The 19,900-nt window shown below is 36.6% G+C and overlaps 1 protein-coding gene across 1 annotated transcript in view; it reads left to right on the top strand.

The window, feature by feature from the left end:
* Positions 1 to 19,900, top strand: part of LOC149778544 (band 7 protein AGAP004871-like) — a 38,955-nt gene that overhangs the window by 5,371 nt on the left and 13,684 nt on the right. Inside the window, exons 3-7 of the mRNA XM_089938494.1 lie at positions 1,611 to 1,683; positions 3,712 to 3,794; positions 4,206 to 4,409; positions 6,700 to 6,755; positions 10,906 to 10,984. Of these exons, the coding sequence (XP_089794620.1) occupies positions 1,611 to 1,683; positions 3,712 to 3,794; positions 4,206 to 4,409; positions 6,700 to 6,755; positions 10,906 to 10,984 (495 nt within the window). The remainder of the gene's footprint in view (positions 1 to 1,610; positions 1,684 to 3,711; positions 3,795 to 4,205; positions 4,410 to 6,699; positions 6,756 to 10,905; positions 10,985 to 19,900) is intronic.

Raw genomic sequence — 19,900 nt, 5'->3', positions numbered from 1 at the left:
GCAGAGTCATGCCAAAGACTGACACGTGTACTAACAGCTGCCTCGCTTGGCGCTAAGCATTAAGAGGTTAGTGTTAGGATTAGTCGGGCAAGTTTCAGGATAATGTGACTGGGTGGGACATCATGCTACATGTCTGCGGCATGATGCCCTAATGCTAGACATCGCTATAAACTGTCACACTGCAGATATCGTAGCGATATGACTAAAAATTGTTAAAGCTACGTTAAAAATCCAAATCTCTCACACACACACACACACACACACACACACACACACACACACACACATCCATTCATTATTGTACAATCCCCTTAGCACATGAAATTCATAACTTTTCATATTGTATTGATAGGCTCTTTTTTGTTTATTAATGGAATAAATAGCCTGACTCAACGGAAGTAACAAAAATTATTTGGTTTATATGCAATTAACGACATTTTACATTGCATATCAAGCTCTTCAATTTAACAATCAATAGAGTTTTACAAACTATGAAGTCTACAATGGTGTCATTAAAATAAATTGTAGCATTTCAAACAAGCCATAAAACACCATTGCAATCTGTACTATTTGTTCTTTTGGTTAACTTCTAAGCCTAAGGTAACCAATTGTGGTCCGACACCAACTAGAGCTATAAAAAAAAGGCAGAAATGCGCGAGCTCGGAATGGTGTTGTCGGAAAATGGTGGCGAAACAAACGAATACCAAACGATAAATTTATTACGAGCCCCAAAAAGGATTTTTTTTTAAATGAATATTTATCTGCTGCTTTTTCTAAAACATCGACTTAAAAAAGAATAACATAACAATTTTTGTCAGACCCATACTGAATAATGCTATTTAAAATTTCCTTGGAATGTTGTAATGTTATCAGGATTTGCAGTTAATACCTCTTTAACTTAATATTGTAGCACAAAGTTCAGGTAGAGCACGTAGTCGGCAATGGATAATTACAATATTAAGATGCATCACAACTAACTTGTCTCCATTATTTATATTTTTATATATTTTAATAGCGACAGTTTAAATAACACATCGTTGAATTTTACAACTGACGCTTCCAGCAATCACTTCTTTCAATTATCAAGTAAGCATCATATTCTGTTATGAAGGACACACGGTACTAATGATACGAAAAAATGGGAATTGGCCTGGAAAAAAGGTGAACATAAAATAGAGTATATATGGGTCTGGCTGACCAAGATTGGTTATTAATGTCCGATATGTTTTAGGAAAAAGATTCTTTTGAGAACTTATTCTAGTTGTCAGTAAAAAAAATTGGAGACATTGCTTTATAGATGGAATTTTAGTCCTTTAACAGCCTTGAGTTTGGAACACTCATTAGTAAAATTAGAATCTGACTCTTTGGTGCGTAATTGAAAGCACACGTTTCAAACACATGCAGGTCCAGAAAATGCCGCGGCTCATATTCTTTCCTCTACACAGGAGCTGACATCCAGGTTTCGTCTATACTGATAAATATAGGTTTGATCACGAGCACTCAAAAATGTTAAGTTATTGAGTTTTTAATATCATGGTGTTTGCATAGCTTTACTATGGGAATTGAATTAGTACCGTGAGTCCTAAAGCAGCAATCTTGTTCTAATCCAGGTTGTTGAGGAGCATGAGAGAGCGGTTATCTTCCGACTGGGCAGGCTCTTATCAGGAGGAGCAAAAGGTCCAGGTCGGTACAAGTAATTAGCCAATCTAAGGGGGCAGGGGACAGTTTTTATGCACACATTTAATGTTGCATACACTTGCATAAAATAAGAATTCATAAAAAAAAAATAAAACATATTAAGTGCGGTAAAAAGATCCATCTTTTTGGATAGGAATAATAAAGCAACACATAAGAATATCATTCAATTAATCTGATAAGTCAATGGAAGTTCAAAGAATAAAAAGTTCATTCACCCCACCCCCAAATTTATACATGCATTTCTCATGTCCGACGGCCATTTTTTGAGAACACGTAGCGCTCACAGTGCAAACACAAGCCCTTTCCCTGGGTGATACTTTTTCCAAAACTTTATTTACTTAACAGCTTGATGCTATTCAAGATAGTTTTCATCCAATCAGTTTATGAGATATTCTACTTGCCTTGAACCAACGTGTCTACTGCTTTAAGTAGCTAGCTCTGCTTCCTAGCCGACGATTGGTATTTCACTGGCTACATACTGTGCAGTGACTGCATGAGGTGTACATGCCTAAATCAGTTTCAAGAACAACACAAGCTGGAAAGACCAAATTCACAAATATGACCATATCTTTAACTATTACACAATAATAGCTCAAAAAAGTCACACCATACCCTTAAGTTAAGAAATTTGCCAGGGGCCAATATGCAAACCCGTCACTGCCACCTAAAAGAGGGAAGTATTCATGGAGGAAGAAGCAGTTGGGGGGGGGGGGAAGGTGAATAGAGGAGTTAAGCGTTATGGTTTTTGAACAAACTAAGCCTGTTGAGCGTGTTTTATTCGTACAAATCTCAAGCTCACGACGAAAAACTAAATTAGAAACCTAATGTGGAAGACCATTTTTTAATCTATTTTGCAAATAAAAGAATTTAAAGCAGCATTCGTTGATAAAATCTAGAACTTTTCCATTTATGTAGCTACATACAGAAGAGAGTTGTGCTTGGTCAACATTTAGTCTCAATACAACGAAAACTCAACAGTTTCGTAGGAATTACTCAATGCTGGGACGGGGGGGGGGGCTGTTTTGTGAGGGGTGATGGTGTGCATCCTGGTTTTACTATTCTGGCCGATACGTAAGCGTTTTACACATTATTTTTTTTACGAAGTAGCAGTTATGCAAAGATATATCATCAAACTCAAAGCTATGAACGACATACCGTCTTCACTCGCTTATAAGTCGAGTCCAACAGCAAACTGCACAGACCCGGATCTGCCTGAACATAATATGTAAGCAGATATGTATAGATGCAGTTGTTAGTGGTAATAAGCAGGATGAAAACATAGACCCTCGTCTGTCACTACAGTTTGCGACTGCAGATCAGGTTCTATATTGTGTGCAGTTGAAATCGACTTAAATGCGAAAATATAATGTATGCCAGATGGGGAAATGTTAAAACCTATACTGCTCCTATAAGGGAAATGTTGCAATCTGTATTGTACTAATTAGGGAAATGTTACAACCCGTATTAAACTCGTAGGGGAAATTTTCAAACAAATACTGTACTAATAAGAGAAATTTTTTAATATGTATTGTAGTCGTAAAGGAAATGTTAAAACGTATTGTACTCATTAGGGAAATGTTAAAACCAATATTGTACTCAAAAGGGAAATGTTGAAACTAGCATTGCACTCATAATTTGCTTAAACATGTATTGTATTAATAAGGGAAATGTTACAATCTGTATTGTATTTAGAAGGGAAATGTTTTAAGCCAGTATTATACTCATAATGGAAATGTTAAAACCCGTATGGTTCTCACAAGGGAATTGAAACTTGTATTGTGCTCATAAGGCAAATGTTAGAACCTGTACTGTATTTATCAGGGAAATATTAAAACCTGCATTGTACTCATTAGGAAAATATTAAAACCTGTATTGTGTTCATTAGGGAAATGTTAAATTTAACCTATATTTTACTCTTAGGGAAGCTTAATAAAATTGAGCAAATCATGGATAAAAAAAGAAAGAGAAAAAAATAAGAATTTTTCAGTTACGTCTATAAAATATATTTCACAGGAATCTTTTTCATCATGCCTTGCATTGAGACCTACGCCAAGGTTGATCTGAGAACAGTTTATTTTGATATTCCGCCACAAGAGGTATTTTAACTAAAATATTACAGCAAATTTTCCATAATAATAATAATAACATAGAAAATAAATGTGTAATACATGTAATAAATTTGTGTTATATTTCTATGTTCTTTTTCTCGCATTAGTATTGATAATACTTGATTAAAAATTGTAATGCCATATTTTGTCTTTCAAAAATATTAATTACTTGTTACTAAATTTATCATTATTATTATATTATTATCATTATTATCATTATTAATATAAGATGGTCATACCAATACTATCATTATTCAGAAAAGTTTTTATTTGTTTTGGATATATGATTGAAATATCAGCTACAATTTGTTATAGTGTTACATTTATTATACATGTCTTCATTGATATAAAATAGCTACACAAATTCACACACATGTTATTGCTTTATAAACTTTCAAGGTTTTGACAAAGGACAGCGTAACGGTGTATGTGGACGCTGTGGTGTTTTACCGTGTGTCCGAACCAACTATATTTATAGTTAACGTCGAGGACGCTCAAAAGTCTACGCTGCTCCTGGTACAGGCAACACTTCGAAACATTCTGGGGACCAACAGTATGTCTGAAGTACTCTCAAACAGAGAAAATACCAACAGAGATATGAAGGTATACAAAATATGTTTGGGTAGGGGCTTTCTTTAAAAGACGAGATTCTCCACATAACAAGGAAGACGTAGAGGATGCTTCGTAGGATCAGCCTGAAATTAACTTCTATCTCGAAAAAAAAAAAAAGTAATAACACATTTTTATATAAAAAAAAACGTGTTTGTTTTCGAGAGTTGTTCAATCATGTAACCTTGGTATCTACCACACTCGGTGGTCAAGAATCCAAGCTTGACAGCTAATAAACCACCGATTAATATCAATTGGATGCGAAGGCAAGACAATCAGCCCCTTGCTCGGTTCATCCTGAAATCAAACAGCATTTGTAAAGTCTGGTGCACCTTACTTGATGGGGATCATCCGACTTGACCATTCAGAGCTGGTGTGTAACATGTGCTACTTAACCATTCTAGCTCGACAGGTCGGTTTAAAAACATGTCTTTAAGACACATTCTTTAATATCCATAGATTGTACGACACAATTTAAGCACCTTCTGTCGGGTAGTACATTTGCTACCGTCATGAAATTTGATATGTGGCACCGAAATTAACACTGAGTTTGTGCTATCTGGCAATTTACAATCCAGTTTGGATATTATCCCTACGTCGACCTATTACGAGGTCACGTATGTTAAAATTAACAAAATAGTTCCTAACAGTTGGCTCCATTCCTTGATTTATTGTTATGACTTGATAAAATCATTCTAATATATTTCTTGATCGTTATTTAAACTAAGTTCAATTCTTCATAAACAAGATGCGTTAACATGTGTTTTAGCATAACGTAAAATTCACAATGTTTATAGAAACACTGCCGTTGCCAAATCTTCAATTTCGGAGGTGCGTAGTTTTGCAGTTTGTTAAGCTCTTCAATTTCGGAGGTAAGTACATCTTGCATATAGTCCTCAATTCCATAATGCCTAAATATAAGTGATCGGTTTTGGAAAACACCAGAACTTTTGACTTTTGCGAAATTAAGTCACAGTGGCTTACATTTTACAAATTGATTATATTGTACATTGCTCAGTATGAGAGATGCCAAAATTTGAAAACTCTGCTAAATGCAATCTCTGGCGAGGATTATATATGGCATAGTTTTCATGCACATATTCAAAAACACAACATGCATCTGATTCGTATTATTTTCTGACATTTGGCAGTTTCCGCCAGTATAAACAGATTACACTAATGGTATATTCGTGCATTTTACAGTAATACATGTGGTATTACCATACCAAAATAGGTCAACAAGACCGATGTTTGACATCTGTTATTTCATTGTTACGTCGATTGTTTATGTATACGACGTTCAGCTACGATAGGACGATTCTATTCATTCCAATCAAGAGTTTTACCGCATAAAGGTGCGTTGTACGATTTTTCTGTACAAATTACCATTTTAAGACAGAATACGCTCTTGCTTTAATTTTCGGAAACCCAGATGTCAGATAACACTAAATATCTAAAACCAAGCAAGTTTGTTCTACGCCTACATTTATCGATTTTCTTTCATCCAGCGGTTTTGTTTCTGTATATTTAAAATGTAGCACAGCCAAATGTATCGAATATGATCAGTCACGTTCAAGCGTATCCATGGCAACAAAACTAAGTAGCAGATAGTCCAAGATTGCGAAATAATATCATCTTTTAATTATAAAAATTATATAACTTCACTAAAATAGCCATAGCAACTTACGAAATTAGATTTTTTTTCTTCTCTTCGCATGGTGCTATTACAGCTCGGAATTATGTGAATGACAGACACAATAAAAAAAGTGTTTGGCTAAATATTTCAGCACAAGAAATGCACAATATGGGGCTCTTTCATTCGCTTACATAGAATTTGGGAGAAAAATACTTAATGCTTGCTATGTTTTTTTTATTTCAATGTGGAACCTTAAATAAAGAAGTCAGAAAGATAATTAAAATTGTCAATTTCAGGGAATATATGAAAATGTGATGAAACCTGGGACTTAACCTATTCTTTTCAAACTTCTATTTATTCATTACTTGCACATCGTTGTGACGAATATATTTAAATGCAGTACACAGATGAAAACTTTACAAGGGAAGACACTACTTAACTGTAATAAACCAATTGATTCAGCTTTTGACTAGTGCTCTAATGTTGTTGTTTCTTGTGTTAATTTGCCTGTGTTATTGCTTTTTGAAGCACTGCCAGAACAGTTACAGTTGAAGTGAACAATCCTGAGAGATTTATTTATTTTTTTAGTATTGCTTTGGACTTTGTGATAAAACATCAATAGCAACTGAACCATATTTTGATTTACAGGCTGTTTTAGACGATGTTACCGACCGATGGGGAATTATGGTGGAAAGAGTGGAAATGTAGGTATTGAACTAGAAGATCATTTAGACAAATGATAAAATATATTCGCATAAATTGCATAAGATTATATAAATAAATAAATAATAAATAAACAGACACATAAATAATAAAATAAATAAATAAATAAATAAATAAATAAATAAATAAATAAATAATCAAAACAGGGCTTGTGTCAGGAGGTGGTGGTGATGTGTGATCTTCCCAAATCCTTAATGGTTTTTAGTTATCGTTTTCTAGGAGATGATCGAGCACGGTTTTATTGTCCCTATCGAGCAAACAATAAATAAAATATGATATTAATGGTTGGAATAACAGGGATCTGAGCAGATATATACAATAGAATAGAACAATGCGAGCCCCCTTATGTAATTTAATCAATTAAATAAACAAAATGAAATCAAACATGTCCTGTGAATGATCACTTTCTATCAGAAATACTGTTACAAAACTATGCGAAATTCAATTAGCCTCTCTGTTACACTGATAAAACAAATTGCAGAATATGATCGAGTGATTCATCAAACTCAGATTGTCGGCATGACTGCATTACCTGTTGCTTCTGGTATTTTCCATATCATTGCCGGTGTTTCCGTATTTCTTTCCTTTTCTCTCTTTATTAGCCTCTTCGGGTCATTAACCTCTTAGTTGCAGACTGTGCTCTTTTCCCCACTGTACAATACAGGTATAGAGTTATTTTCTTCAAATATAAAAATATAGTACCCAATCTAAATACAGTCATGAATTTTCATCTCCATGCATCAACAATATTCACACTCATTACATCAGATATCATCTGTCGTAATTGAACAGAACTAGCTATAGTCATTTCGCACCTAATATACACTCACAACCCTATTAATCATGAACGTATCTCTTTCTAGCTGCTCTTAAGGAAAAATTGAAGTATGAATTAACTAATAAATTCAACAATTAATTACAAACTTAAATCATTGAACGCATTCTATGTAATTTAGACTACCCTTGCCTTCCCAAGCCTATCACTCTCTTATCATCAGAGAATTCCATCTGTTTCTTCTCTGGAAACGAGTCTATAAATGTTCCAGACCCTTTGTCCCTTGTGCGATTTTTAACGAGATAAATTACTTATGAATTTTCCTTTGAGTCCTTCAGACTTTCTTCCTCGGCAGACGAACTTGGACTGATTAATATCGCGAACGATATTATTTAAAACCCAGAATTCCGTCTGAGGACACACAAACCCTCGTTTAGCTTGCCCAAACAGAAATTACGTCTTTCACCGCCAATTTTTTTTATCATTCCCATTGAAATTAGAATACTCCTCTCTATTCCGCCTTTAATAACAAATATTCCCTGGTTGGTCTCAACTCTTGACATGTTACCTCTTTTTACCTTGCGTTAACATTCACTCTTAGCTGGCTCCTAAGCGTTAACCGAGCGAGTTCTAATTAAAATACAGTCCATGCAGTAAAACAGAACAGATTCCATCCCTCGCATTCATCAATGTTTGCCGAGTCTAACCCATATGTCAAGCTTAATGTTTACGTGTCACGCTGACCCCGACAGAATGCAATGTGAAATTATCCTACAGAAACTGTTCAACAAAATTTTGCAAAACTACAGCTTGTTTTGGGTTGATGTTTTAAGGCTCAGCAACACGTGAATAATAATTAGTGCCAAGGCAATTGAAGTTACGTCCCTTGTCCATTTATACAACACAGTAAACCGGGCCTGGGCTGAAGGATTCAATTTCGTAACTTTCTGTTCACAAATATGGCAAGATACAATATGAGTCATCACCACTCTGTATTTTACCATGTACTCCAGAAAGTTAAAATATTCGTCCGGATATGGTCTTTGATGTAGAAGAAACCGGACAACTCGGAAAATACAATAGACCTTTAACAGACGATGTCGTGACTTTGCAATGCAAGCTTGTGAACTTTCCAGAAGCTACGTTTTGTATGACGGTGCTATGAGCTCCACTCTCTGACAAAAAGCCAGATTTCGGTTCATTCATTCATTCATTCATTCATTCATTCATTCATTCATTCATTCATTCATTCAAATTCTATCCGAAAATATTAAGAAGAGTGCAATGCTATTTTGATGAGATGTTTATCACGTGACTAACATATTTATGAGGATCACTCTGCGTCATAGTCGCTAAATGAGCGAATGTGCTATCAGGCAATTTACTATCCGATTTTGAATAGTATTCCTACACTGACAGACTCTTGAGATCAAATATGTATGTTAAAAGCAACAAAGTTCCAGATATGTGCCCCATTACTTTGTTAATTTTCAAGATTTTCTGAAGACAGTCTAATACTTCTGTTGGAAGAAATTTGAACTAAGTAAAATTCTTTCAAAAAAGTGTCTCAATATGTGTTTTTACAAAGAGTAAAATTATTGATGTTAATTGGGGCACTTCCGTTTTCAAATCGTCATTTTCGGAAGTGCGTAGTTGTGCGCGTTGTAAAGCTCTTCTGTAAGCAAATCTTGCTTGTAATTCGCAATCCCATCATGCCTAAAGAGAAGTGATTGATTTAAAAATAACCCCCACCCCGTCCCCTCCAAAATTCCACCCAAAACCCCACGGTAACTAGTGAAGTTTCATGAGAATGTTAATCTTAACAGTAATAAGAACATAACCGCAAGAACTAAAAGAATATATTTAAGTTAAATGAATAAGAAAAATAAACATAAGGATCAAGAAAACCAATGGAATATAGATAACGAACAAATACTAAAAGTAAACAGAATGAAATCATGAATTTGAAATTTCTCAATGCCGTTTTTAAGCAATGCCATCACTTGACGAGAGATCACTATATCATGTACCAAAGTATTACTGTATTATTACACGGATGTATCCACTTCATATGAGCCATTCCTTTTTGAATGCTCTCTTTTCAAAGCACAAAAGCTGGTGTTAAAAAGACGGACTACTGTATTTATTTAGACCAACAATTGGGAACTTAAATAAAATGCCTTCTAACAAAAATAAACGGGTCTATCTGTGTTGTTGACTTGACCAATATAAAATTAGCAAATAACGTCCAAACGCTTTGGTATATGCTTTCCATAGCTTAGTGCACATGCCATTATAGCCTTGTAGCATTCCGTGCATGTGGTTCTTCCAAGATTATTCCTCCAGCGGAAAAACAGGCATCGACGTATACCCTATCATATGCTTAAAAATGACGTTACACCCATAAAATCGACAACTAACTAATCAAATCAATGAGTATTTCGCATCAAAGGATGTCGCTTCCTCCTTGGCTGTAAATTCGTATGTTCCATATCACAAATGAACGACACAGGAATCTGATATTTTCAGTAGAATCGTATGATATACAACCTTTTGCCGATGACAATGTAAAGTATTTACTGTTTGCCCTAAATATAAATTTCTTTAAATATGAAGTATTTGTATATGCTTTGGCTGTTGTTTTTAATTTGTCGTTATTGTGTTTCTTTTGTTGGTTGTTTTACACTTTTGTTGTTGTTGTTGTATTTTTGTGGGTGGGGTGGGCTATTACATTGTTTGGTTATTTCTCGTCGATTGCACATCAGGTCCTTCCATGCTCGCTTAATCTGGTGCTTAATCTGGTGCTTTGTAGTGTAGAAACCGGAGAACCCAGAAGAATGTTTGTATGAAATCAATTTAATGTAACGACACATCAGCACATAATATAAATTGCAAATATTAAAATGTATACAGAGAAAACAAATAATGATCCGATGCATATAATCTACTCTCTTAAAACAATATCATAACAGTTCAAGAAGAGCTCAGCACGTTGAGAAGAGAAAAAAAGATGTGACCACATACCCTTTCATGTGACGGAGCCTGGTATCGAACGCAGGGCGGCATATTTGCGAAGCGAACAAACTACAGCTGAGCTATATAATCATGTATTTACATAGTTCAAATATCAATATGACGAAAATCAATTATTCCATCTAATACTTCCTTAGTGTCAAAACGAAACAAACATTTACCGATGACGCCTGCCACTCAGTAAGAATGGTATTCTATTTAACGAGTCGAGAATACTTGCTACAAAATAAATAACAGTAAAGGAGCACTATCAAAGATACAGGAAACTTTTTCTATGGGACGACTTTAAATGTTCATTTATTAATTAATGTATTTATTTATAGCAAGGACGTTCGGCTTCCTATCCAGTTACAAAGATCAATGGCTGTTGAGGCAGAAGCTGCGAGAGACGCACATGCCAAGGTAGGAACGACCAATCATTACATATGGAGATAAATTTAGTATCGTTCCAGTGTTGCTGATGTAACCGCTAGTTTAACTGTTCAATATATTTTTTTTCGACGACTGTTACACGTTATACCACTGAATGTAATTAAAACAATAAAAATGATAAATATTATAATCATACAAAACGTCTAAAAAACAATAAATACAGTAATAAATATAATAAAATTGGACAAAAAACATAATAAGAACGCTAGATGTCGCAGGAATGATGTTAAATACAAAAACACAAAAAAAGAAAAAAGAAAAGAAGTACCCCACAAAAGTTGCCATCCATTAAAGTTAAATGAAATCAACTCTTTATGTAATAAATCATGACGATATATGTAATACAGTTATACAACATTATCCACACTTTTTGATTTGTTCAGTCGAAATGCAGGATCGGTCAGTGTAATGTTTTCTCTTAATGATTACACATGTATTTCTTTATAAAACATATTTACTTCTGATTAGGTATTATACCTTTACATACGTAGATTATACACCTGAGTTTTTCCTGAATGAATTATATATGTTCCTTCAAAACATTTGAACACTTTTAATGCTATATGTACCATTAACTTTGTACACCCTTCCACCATTGATAAGTTCATATCTACTGTTTCGTTAAAAAAGAAAACATAAAGGAATTGCTTGCATCTAGATCAATATTAAATTACATTTGGTGTATAAAATGCTAATCTAGAAGGAAAATATAATTTGGTTTTATTTATTTATTTATTTATTTTATTATTTTATTTTTTTTTAAATTTATTTATTTATTTATTTATTTATTTATTTATTTATGTGTTCGTTTTATGTGTTTGTTTAGCGGAGGCTTGTGGTAGTAGAGAAGGGGTGTTTTTTATTAATGTGAGATAAAGCAACCCTCTGTCTGCGTTTTCTTGAGGAAGAACAAAGAAATCACATAGAGACAAAGTCGTAAAAAGAAACGTGTGGCCAAAATTTTGGTATCACTTCATCCGCCACGCTATAATACCACCGTAGAAAATAGAAATGCATCTTATTATTTTGTACTCAAGCTTCAGTAAAAATAATGAGAAATTATAACATATCAAACGTACAGTCAAAAATCTATTTTCTACAATTTGCTATCCGTTCAAATGAGAAATCAAAAGTGTACTCATTTCTTCATTTATTCTTTTTTTACTTTTAGTGCTAAATTTTAGTACATTTTATGTGTTTATCACATTTAGAGTTTATTGTCCTCTTTCTTGATTTCAGTGTTCATTACACTCTGTGTCAGGTTTATTAACGTGAGCGTTAACGCATTTAGACATAACTGTGTATATTTAGCGTTGTTTTATTTTACAGTTAGCGTCAAGTTTTTATACATTTTATAGATGATCTCAAATGGGTATTGATTTAATATGGCTTTTATGAAACAAGTCTAATAATGTCCAGATTTTGCGAGCCTTGGCAAGCAAAAGCTGGACATTATTCAACAAGATTAAGATATTTAATATTAAATCATTACCCATTTGAGATTCTTTTCATCACATGTTTTTATTTTCCCAGTGGAAATTATTTAGATAGAAAGAAGAACGAATAATTTCATAAAATATCGTGCCAAATAAAGTTGAACTAGTATTAACGTTTACAAGTCGATTATACTTTTTTTTATACCAACTCTAAATCATAGAATAAGTGTTCTTCCGAATAAACATAATTTTTACACAGACAAAATTATTTTTAACACCAAATGTCAGTGTATGTGATGTCACATTGTTTGATACAGTAATGGTTAAAGTACAGTAGATGATCCATGTTTGCCCTAGTGTCACTTTCACAACAAAACATGATATTGTTGCAATATACCCGTGAAAGGAAAATTACTGGATGCAGAAATTTCCATATCTACTGTAATATATTCGTGACCGGATATTTGCAGTATTTTATTTGGAACAGAAGACAACAGAAAATGTAAACAGCGTCTTCATTTTATCTATTGTGTTAGAACCCATTTTGTATTCAATGTTGAATGGCTCGAATCAATCAATCAATCAATTAAAGGATTTAAGTCGCCTACACAACCAGTGCTTTCACGATTGGTTAAATCTCGAAGGTCGAGATTTTCAACTGATCGGGACTGTAGGAATGGAGCCAATACAGTACAGCTTTTATGTGCGAATGTCGCACTTTTTAATTCATGAACATGTCCGGCCGAGGAAAGGAGACAAGGGGCCCGCGGGACCCTATACATGTTTGGGTCACGCTGTGTTTACTTTCGGTTTTCATTTTGTTGGTGGTATACAAAGGATCGAGTTAGGGTTGTGGGTATAGAGCTTGTATCGAAAGAGGTCTTCAATAGCCGAAGGAAGAGCCTCATATAAATTGGCAATTTGAAAGTCGATGTCCGTTTTCTTCTTTACTCCGTCTTCATTCTGTGATACCCTCTTTTTTTCTTCTTCGTGCTGTTGTAGTGTTTTGCTGTTTTGCTAGAGTTTGCTGTTCTGTTTCGACTCGATTACCATTGCCTTAGATCTTGATCTTGCTACTGGTCTTTTATCGCCACGAACGCTGAACTTTATATTCACTCAGGCAAGGACGTGAAGGAAAATATCCCTTACAATAACTTTAATTATTATCTACTATCAATAAAGAAGGGAAGAAAACACCCACACATACACAGAAACGTACGAGTGCACACAAACAAACACACACATATACACAAACGTACGAGTGCACACAAACACAAATACACATACACACAAAAGTACGAGCGCACACAAACACAAACACAATCGCACACAAACGTACGCGCGCACACAAGCACACACACAAACACACACACACACACACAAAATTGCATTTTCTGACAACTGGAAAAGTTCTTTCTAGATATCAGGTTAGCCCTGAGAAAGGACGTTCTTTTTAGAACTCCAGATGCACTTCTTAATGCTGGTACCTCCTAAGTCTAGCCCCAAACACGTAACGTGTGCACCATTCCTGCTCCCAATTTACGCGCATGTCTGGGAGCGCAGATGCGGGTTGAGTGACCTCATCATCCCAGTCTTTATCTTGCAGGATTGTGAAGACTTCTCTCTAATTTCTTCTTCTATGCCACCATCGGGGATGATGAGGTCCCTTTTTTTGGGGGGGGGGGACAGCGACCCTTGGTACTTTTACTGGTAGTAGTGGTTTTGGTTGTTGTTGACGTTGCTGTGGTGGTGCTGATAGTGGCTGTGGAACGTCCTCACCTCAGGCTTGACCTCACACAGAGGCCTAAGTATGAGGTGAGGCAGGGTCGTTCTTTTCCTTTCCTTCTCCTATTCCTCCTTCTTCTTTTCCTCCTCTTCTTCCAGCTGAGCTACTTCTGCATGGCCAGCTCGTACATAATTCGACTAGCATACTCCATTTGCATCTGACGTTCAATGAATTTAGCTATTCTGCTCATTTTCTTTAGTGTTGTCTCGTCGAAAACGGGTAGCCAGACTGACGAACTCTCCGATTTATATGTCTGAAGCGCGGTCGTGAAGGAAAACATCCCCATTACAACAAAACTTACAATGCCACTTCACTATTCATCACATGCAAGGCGCGGACCTAAAAGAAACACTTACTTTTTGCCTACAATCACTAACTACAAACGCACACAATCTTACAAGCTAGGGAAACGAAGTGCATATAGACACACTTCTATTTTTTACGTAGACACAAACACACAAAGACAGACACATATTATGGGGATTTGACTAGTATCTCTTTTCCAGATGTTTGGGGTAGCCCTGAAAAGGGCTGTTTTCTTGACGCAGATTATGGCAATCTTTTATCGTCTAAGATTGCGCAAAGGTCTGCGTCTTCGGAAAAAGAAGGCGAACTCTTTCTTGTCCACGCAACAGTCGACAAAACTTCTTCTGGCTCCTGCTGTTGTTGCTGCTTCTGTTCTCTCTGCTGTTTCTGAAGTCTGTACTTCTCCGTCCATTCTTCTTGTTCTTTCTCAACGTCCTCTCGGAAGACCTCATCTATTAGGTCTTCGGTCACTTTTAACATCCTGACATTCTTTATTTCATCAGGCTTGGGTATCATGCTTTGCCTGACACGATGTAAATTTACGTAAGCTTCGTTCAGCTTGGCTAGTCTTGAACGCACCATCTTAGGTGGATGAGTCAACAATGGATGGTAAGACTGAAGACTGCCGCTATTTATATGACTCAAGCGATAGAAAACATCCCTAAAATAATTTGTATCAGAACTATATAGAGCTTATTTTATGCTGAGGGAAAGAGATGAGTCAAAGAGCATATATTCACATAATGTTTTTGAAAACAAACCGCCAAGACTTTTTCAAAACAGAACATTTATATTCCAACAACAAACACTAACATATAATTTTTTTATAAATAAAAAATATTTTTGACAAGGTTGACAACGTTGCGAAATCATGTTAGACTTCCACGGATGGAAGTCATTAGGCCATTGATGTACACTACGTTTCCTAGCTAAAGACAAAATATATCCATAATAGTCACAAAACCATCGACCTACTTTGTCATCTTTTCTAGAACAGTCACGATCAAAATAACTCTTCTCTCAAATAACTAAATAAATTTTGGACAGGGCTGACAACATTGTGAATGAAATTGTGATTTCCACTGTTGGAAGTCAATAGGCCATTGATGGACACTACGTTTCCTAGCTAAAGACAAAAGATAAGCATAATGGTCACAAAACCATCGATCTACTTTCTCATCGTTTCTATAAGAATGACGATCAAAATAAGTCACTAAATGTTCTAAGGGATATCCAAGACTGCAATGATGAAGAAAATACACACATTATCGTCCACCATAGAATATGTACCTTGTAATTTCACATTATTGAATCGTGTCGTCTGGGCATTTCTTCTGATAAAGTCGATGACGTCGTCTTCCAAAGGTGGTAATCCATACGAATCAAAATACTACGCACAGACCTTTTTGGGAAAGAAGACGGCTACCAAGTGGATTCCTGGGAGATGACTGTCGTCCGTGGTGCTGACATAAGCTTGATGGTCTTGAGGTATGCAATGATGTAGTTCACAGCAAGCACACACGACATGATTCCAAGAAGTAGTGTACGAACTGTTGTTCAAAATGTAATACAGTTCCAAGGTATCCATTGTTTTATTGATTTTTCTTGTTTTTACAGGTAATGATAAGTTAGCAACTCAATCCTGACTTTTTGTTTGAAAATCTCTGACAAGCAACATTTTCTTGTGTAGGATCCCTAGAGCAATCAGTGGAGGAGAGGAATGATCACACAAGCCTTTATACCACTGATGCAACACTGCTTCTTCCGAGATGTGACCCCAAGCGTCCTCCAGATACTCGTCCAATTTTTCTTTCTGACTCATCATCAGACAATTATCGTGTTAAATTTTATTGGGATGATCGCTTTGGCATCCATAGCAATCTTTCTTGGTCAAATCCGTAATTGCTTTCGCCCGGTGTTTGGCAAAACAGGACAAAATATGTTGACCTTGTTCTGGCCATCTCTATGTCCTCTTTGTCTTCCATGGCTTCCTTTATATCCTCCCATTCCATTTCCAAAGAGTCTCCGCCATTCAAAGAGGTATTACAGTCTTCCATAGCTTCTGATAGTCTAGAATAACTTCTCTCAAATTGTTGATTTATATCGTATTGTCAATTTCGGCATACAATAGGACGTTTACCCTATCGGTTAGAGCTTATGCAACTGAAGTTCCACAAGCAGTTGACCGGATTTTAATGGGTGGAAATGTCCCTCTTCGCTGCCTTGGTCTGAAGTGAAATCAAAGGCCCACAAAGTGTAACCTCCTGCCTAATGGTCGTACGAAATGCCGTGGCTGGTGTTGGTCCTAGCTGTCCCGTGGCTTCGTACAGGGACAAGTACGATCTCAAGTAATTCTTCTGTGCACTAAAATTAGGTTCGATGGGTATGGTACACAAGGTCTTGCCATCTAGACTGACTTTAATTTTGGACACGCTGTAGTTTGGGCTACGTTGAGGGTTGCATTACGAACGATACCAATGATTAAACGTTTGAGTAACTGTCCTTGGAACAGATGATTATCGATCTTGGATCGGAGTGCAGCAGCAATGTTGAAAGTTTTCACTTCCACACATCGTATCCGATACTTGGCGGTCGTTATGCTCAAAGTGTGGCTGATGTCGTTTCCCATATTGGGTAACACGTCCACACGTCGCAATTAGAGTCTGGCTTTTTGGATGATGGTTTTGTGCTCGTTGGCATGGGAAATCAAATGGAAAGTGGCACTACTGAGATTCGGTTTCAAGCGGATATCCACTCCGTTCAGCAAATACTTTTCTTGCAACCACACGTCCAAATGCAGTAGATCCATCAGTTCTAAACTACGTCCTTGCTTGATTTTCTCTCGGCGAACGATATATCCCGCAATGTGAGGATTATCATTTTCTGCCGAGTTTCCTGTCTCGTTAAACGTGTTATCGCCAGCCGTGTTAGGTTTCCATGCCAAGTAACCATCCAGATGAGAGATCATGGCTTCCTTTCCGTACGTCAAGAGATTTTCCAGGTATGCTATGTAAGGGTAAGTATCCATGCTGATGCTGAATAGTGTGTTATTCAAGTACAAATCCACTTCGCTGAACAATGAATGCATGAAATTGTTGACGGGAGCTAATCTCTCATTGGCTCCCGGATTGATGTTGTCCGTTTTATTCACATTGACTTTCAAGTACAAGTAACTGCTATTGAGATTGATGTAATCTTCGGGCTGTCTTTTCATTTCAAACTCAATGAGAGCTGAATCCGTCAAAGAGGAAACGGGAAAAAATTATACCCATTAGAATGATGGTGACTGGCATGGCAAACAGATCCAGTTCGGACTTGGAACATACGCAAGACTGTCATGTTTTCTCTCTGATTTTTAATCTTCAAAAATGTATAAGGGTCGGACGGTTCTTCATTTTTGATTGTCTTTCTAGCTTTGGGGGTGTGAAGGCCCTAGAGGGGTTTCTTCGTCGTTGTCTGTTTCTGCCTTATTCTTGCTGTGGCGTCAGGGAAGCAGGAATGCCTGACTCAGTAGCGTCCATGGCGTTTATAAGCGTTTCTCGTCGGCCCAAAATGTCTTTGCTCGTTTGAAGCAAGACATTTTTGCCTGCTCTCAAGAAGGTTTCTTTGGGTTTTGTTTGTCAATGATGACATTTTGGAGAAATACTTTACTTTGCATGAACGTGGCATCTTTCAAGGGGTGCAATCCTCGCGTCACCATCGGTTTCAAAACGGGGAACACCGAACGAAAGGTCGATTTCAACCTATCTCCTAAACCATGTCCCTGCTGTCGAGCGACTCCTCGGTACACTGGTTACATGACTTAAAAGTCGCTAGAGAGTCCTTTTCGAAAATCGAGTTTCACTGTGACTTTCCCTTTGGTGAATGAAATATTTTGTCCCAGATAACCTTGTATAGCAATGCTGACACTGTCGTAATACGACTTACTGACGGGCAGACGGTTAGCATGTAACATTCACGGTGAGCGTGATAGGTGTTTCCAGTTTCATCGTCAGCGTTCGTGGCAGAATCTACTTTGAAAGGATTGACATATAGTAACGGTACGGTGGTGTGTCCCACCACGTTGTACTCCACCACATCGGAGTACACAAAAATCAAATTGAATCATTGGTTCATTTCTACCGGAGAACGAAACAACTTCACAAAACTCGAGTTGTCATCAATGACTGGTAATTCGTTTTTCTTGATAATCGTCTTCCTCAGCTCAGCGTCACCACCGAAAATTACAAACAATTCAGGACAAAATAAAATGGACACCAATTTGCTCTCTAAAAGTTTCGTCATTAGGCGACTAGCCGCTTTATAGGTCTCGATCGTGACACTTTGTCCTCTTCTCTCCAAAGTTTTATCAAACATAGCAATGAATTTAGCAGCAATCGTGTTCACCAGATGTTGACTTCTAAAATAATAGCCTGGGGAAATTATTGTTATAGGTGTACGTTTTTGTTACGGAATTCTATGTTTTCTCAGCGGCATTTGCAAGTGGGTTGTGATTCACGAATTTTTGCAATTCTTCGTCATGAACATCGACAGTAAAACGTTTTGATTTTCAATGATGTTTTCGATTTGTGTAGGGTGAATCATTTCAACCAAAGCCACTTCCCAATGGGCGCGATGATCTAACTGGATGGTCTGAGGTAATTTGGACGTGAAAAAGCATAATGTGTTGTTGGAAAACACATCCATGGAAATGTCACTGGGTAACGTTAAGTAAAATTGGTTATTCATAATTCCAGAGTTCTGCTGTCCAAAGGGGTCACTCGAAGTCAGAGGAGTGTATAAAAGAGGGTTGCTGTGGTTGTTGTTTGAGTGGTGACTTTTGGGAGGGTGACTGAGGTTGGACGCAAGGTTCCCATTGTGACCGTTTGAGGAATATTTTAGGGATTAATCGGGAAGATGGTTACCGATGCAACTGCTCAGTAAAATGGTACGCAATTGTTTCTTTCTTTGTTGCAAACTCAGATTGGCAATGGCAGGTCTGATGACGCAATACACCACCTAGATTTGGCAGAAAAAGACGATTTGTGTTTTAGGCACACGTTCTCCACACCAATCCCACAAGGGTTGCTTTTATAGATCATGCAGGAAAGAACTCGGTCACTGTGGCAGTGGTTGAGGTTGTGTTGAAGGGCATGATGGTTACTCCTTTTTATGGTCGGTGACTTGCGAAGCGTCGATCCAAGTGTCAAAACTCGGCGGATATCTTTTCCATCGTACTTTGACTTCTGTGACACGTCTTTTTCCGACTTTACCGGTTCTTCGTCTTCTTTTTTGGTGACGCGTTATAACTTGGGCAAGTAAAACGTTTCTTTTAATACTTCTCTGTTCATGTCTTCCAATTTATAGACGGCAGGATGA

The sequence above is a fragment of the Sinohyriopsis cumingii genome, chromosome 17 (assembly GCF_028554795.1).
Source record: "Sinohyriopsis cumingii isolate HCF-2022 chromosome 17, ASM2855479v2, whole genome shotgun sequence".
Lineage (NCBI taxonomy): Eukaryota > Metazoa > Mollusca > Bivalvia > Unionida > Unionidae > Sinohyriopsis > Sinohyriopsis cumingii.
This window is presented reverse-complemented; position numbering and strand designations above follow the sequence as displayed.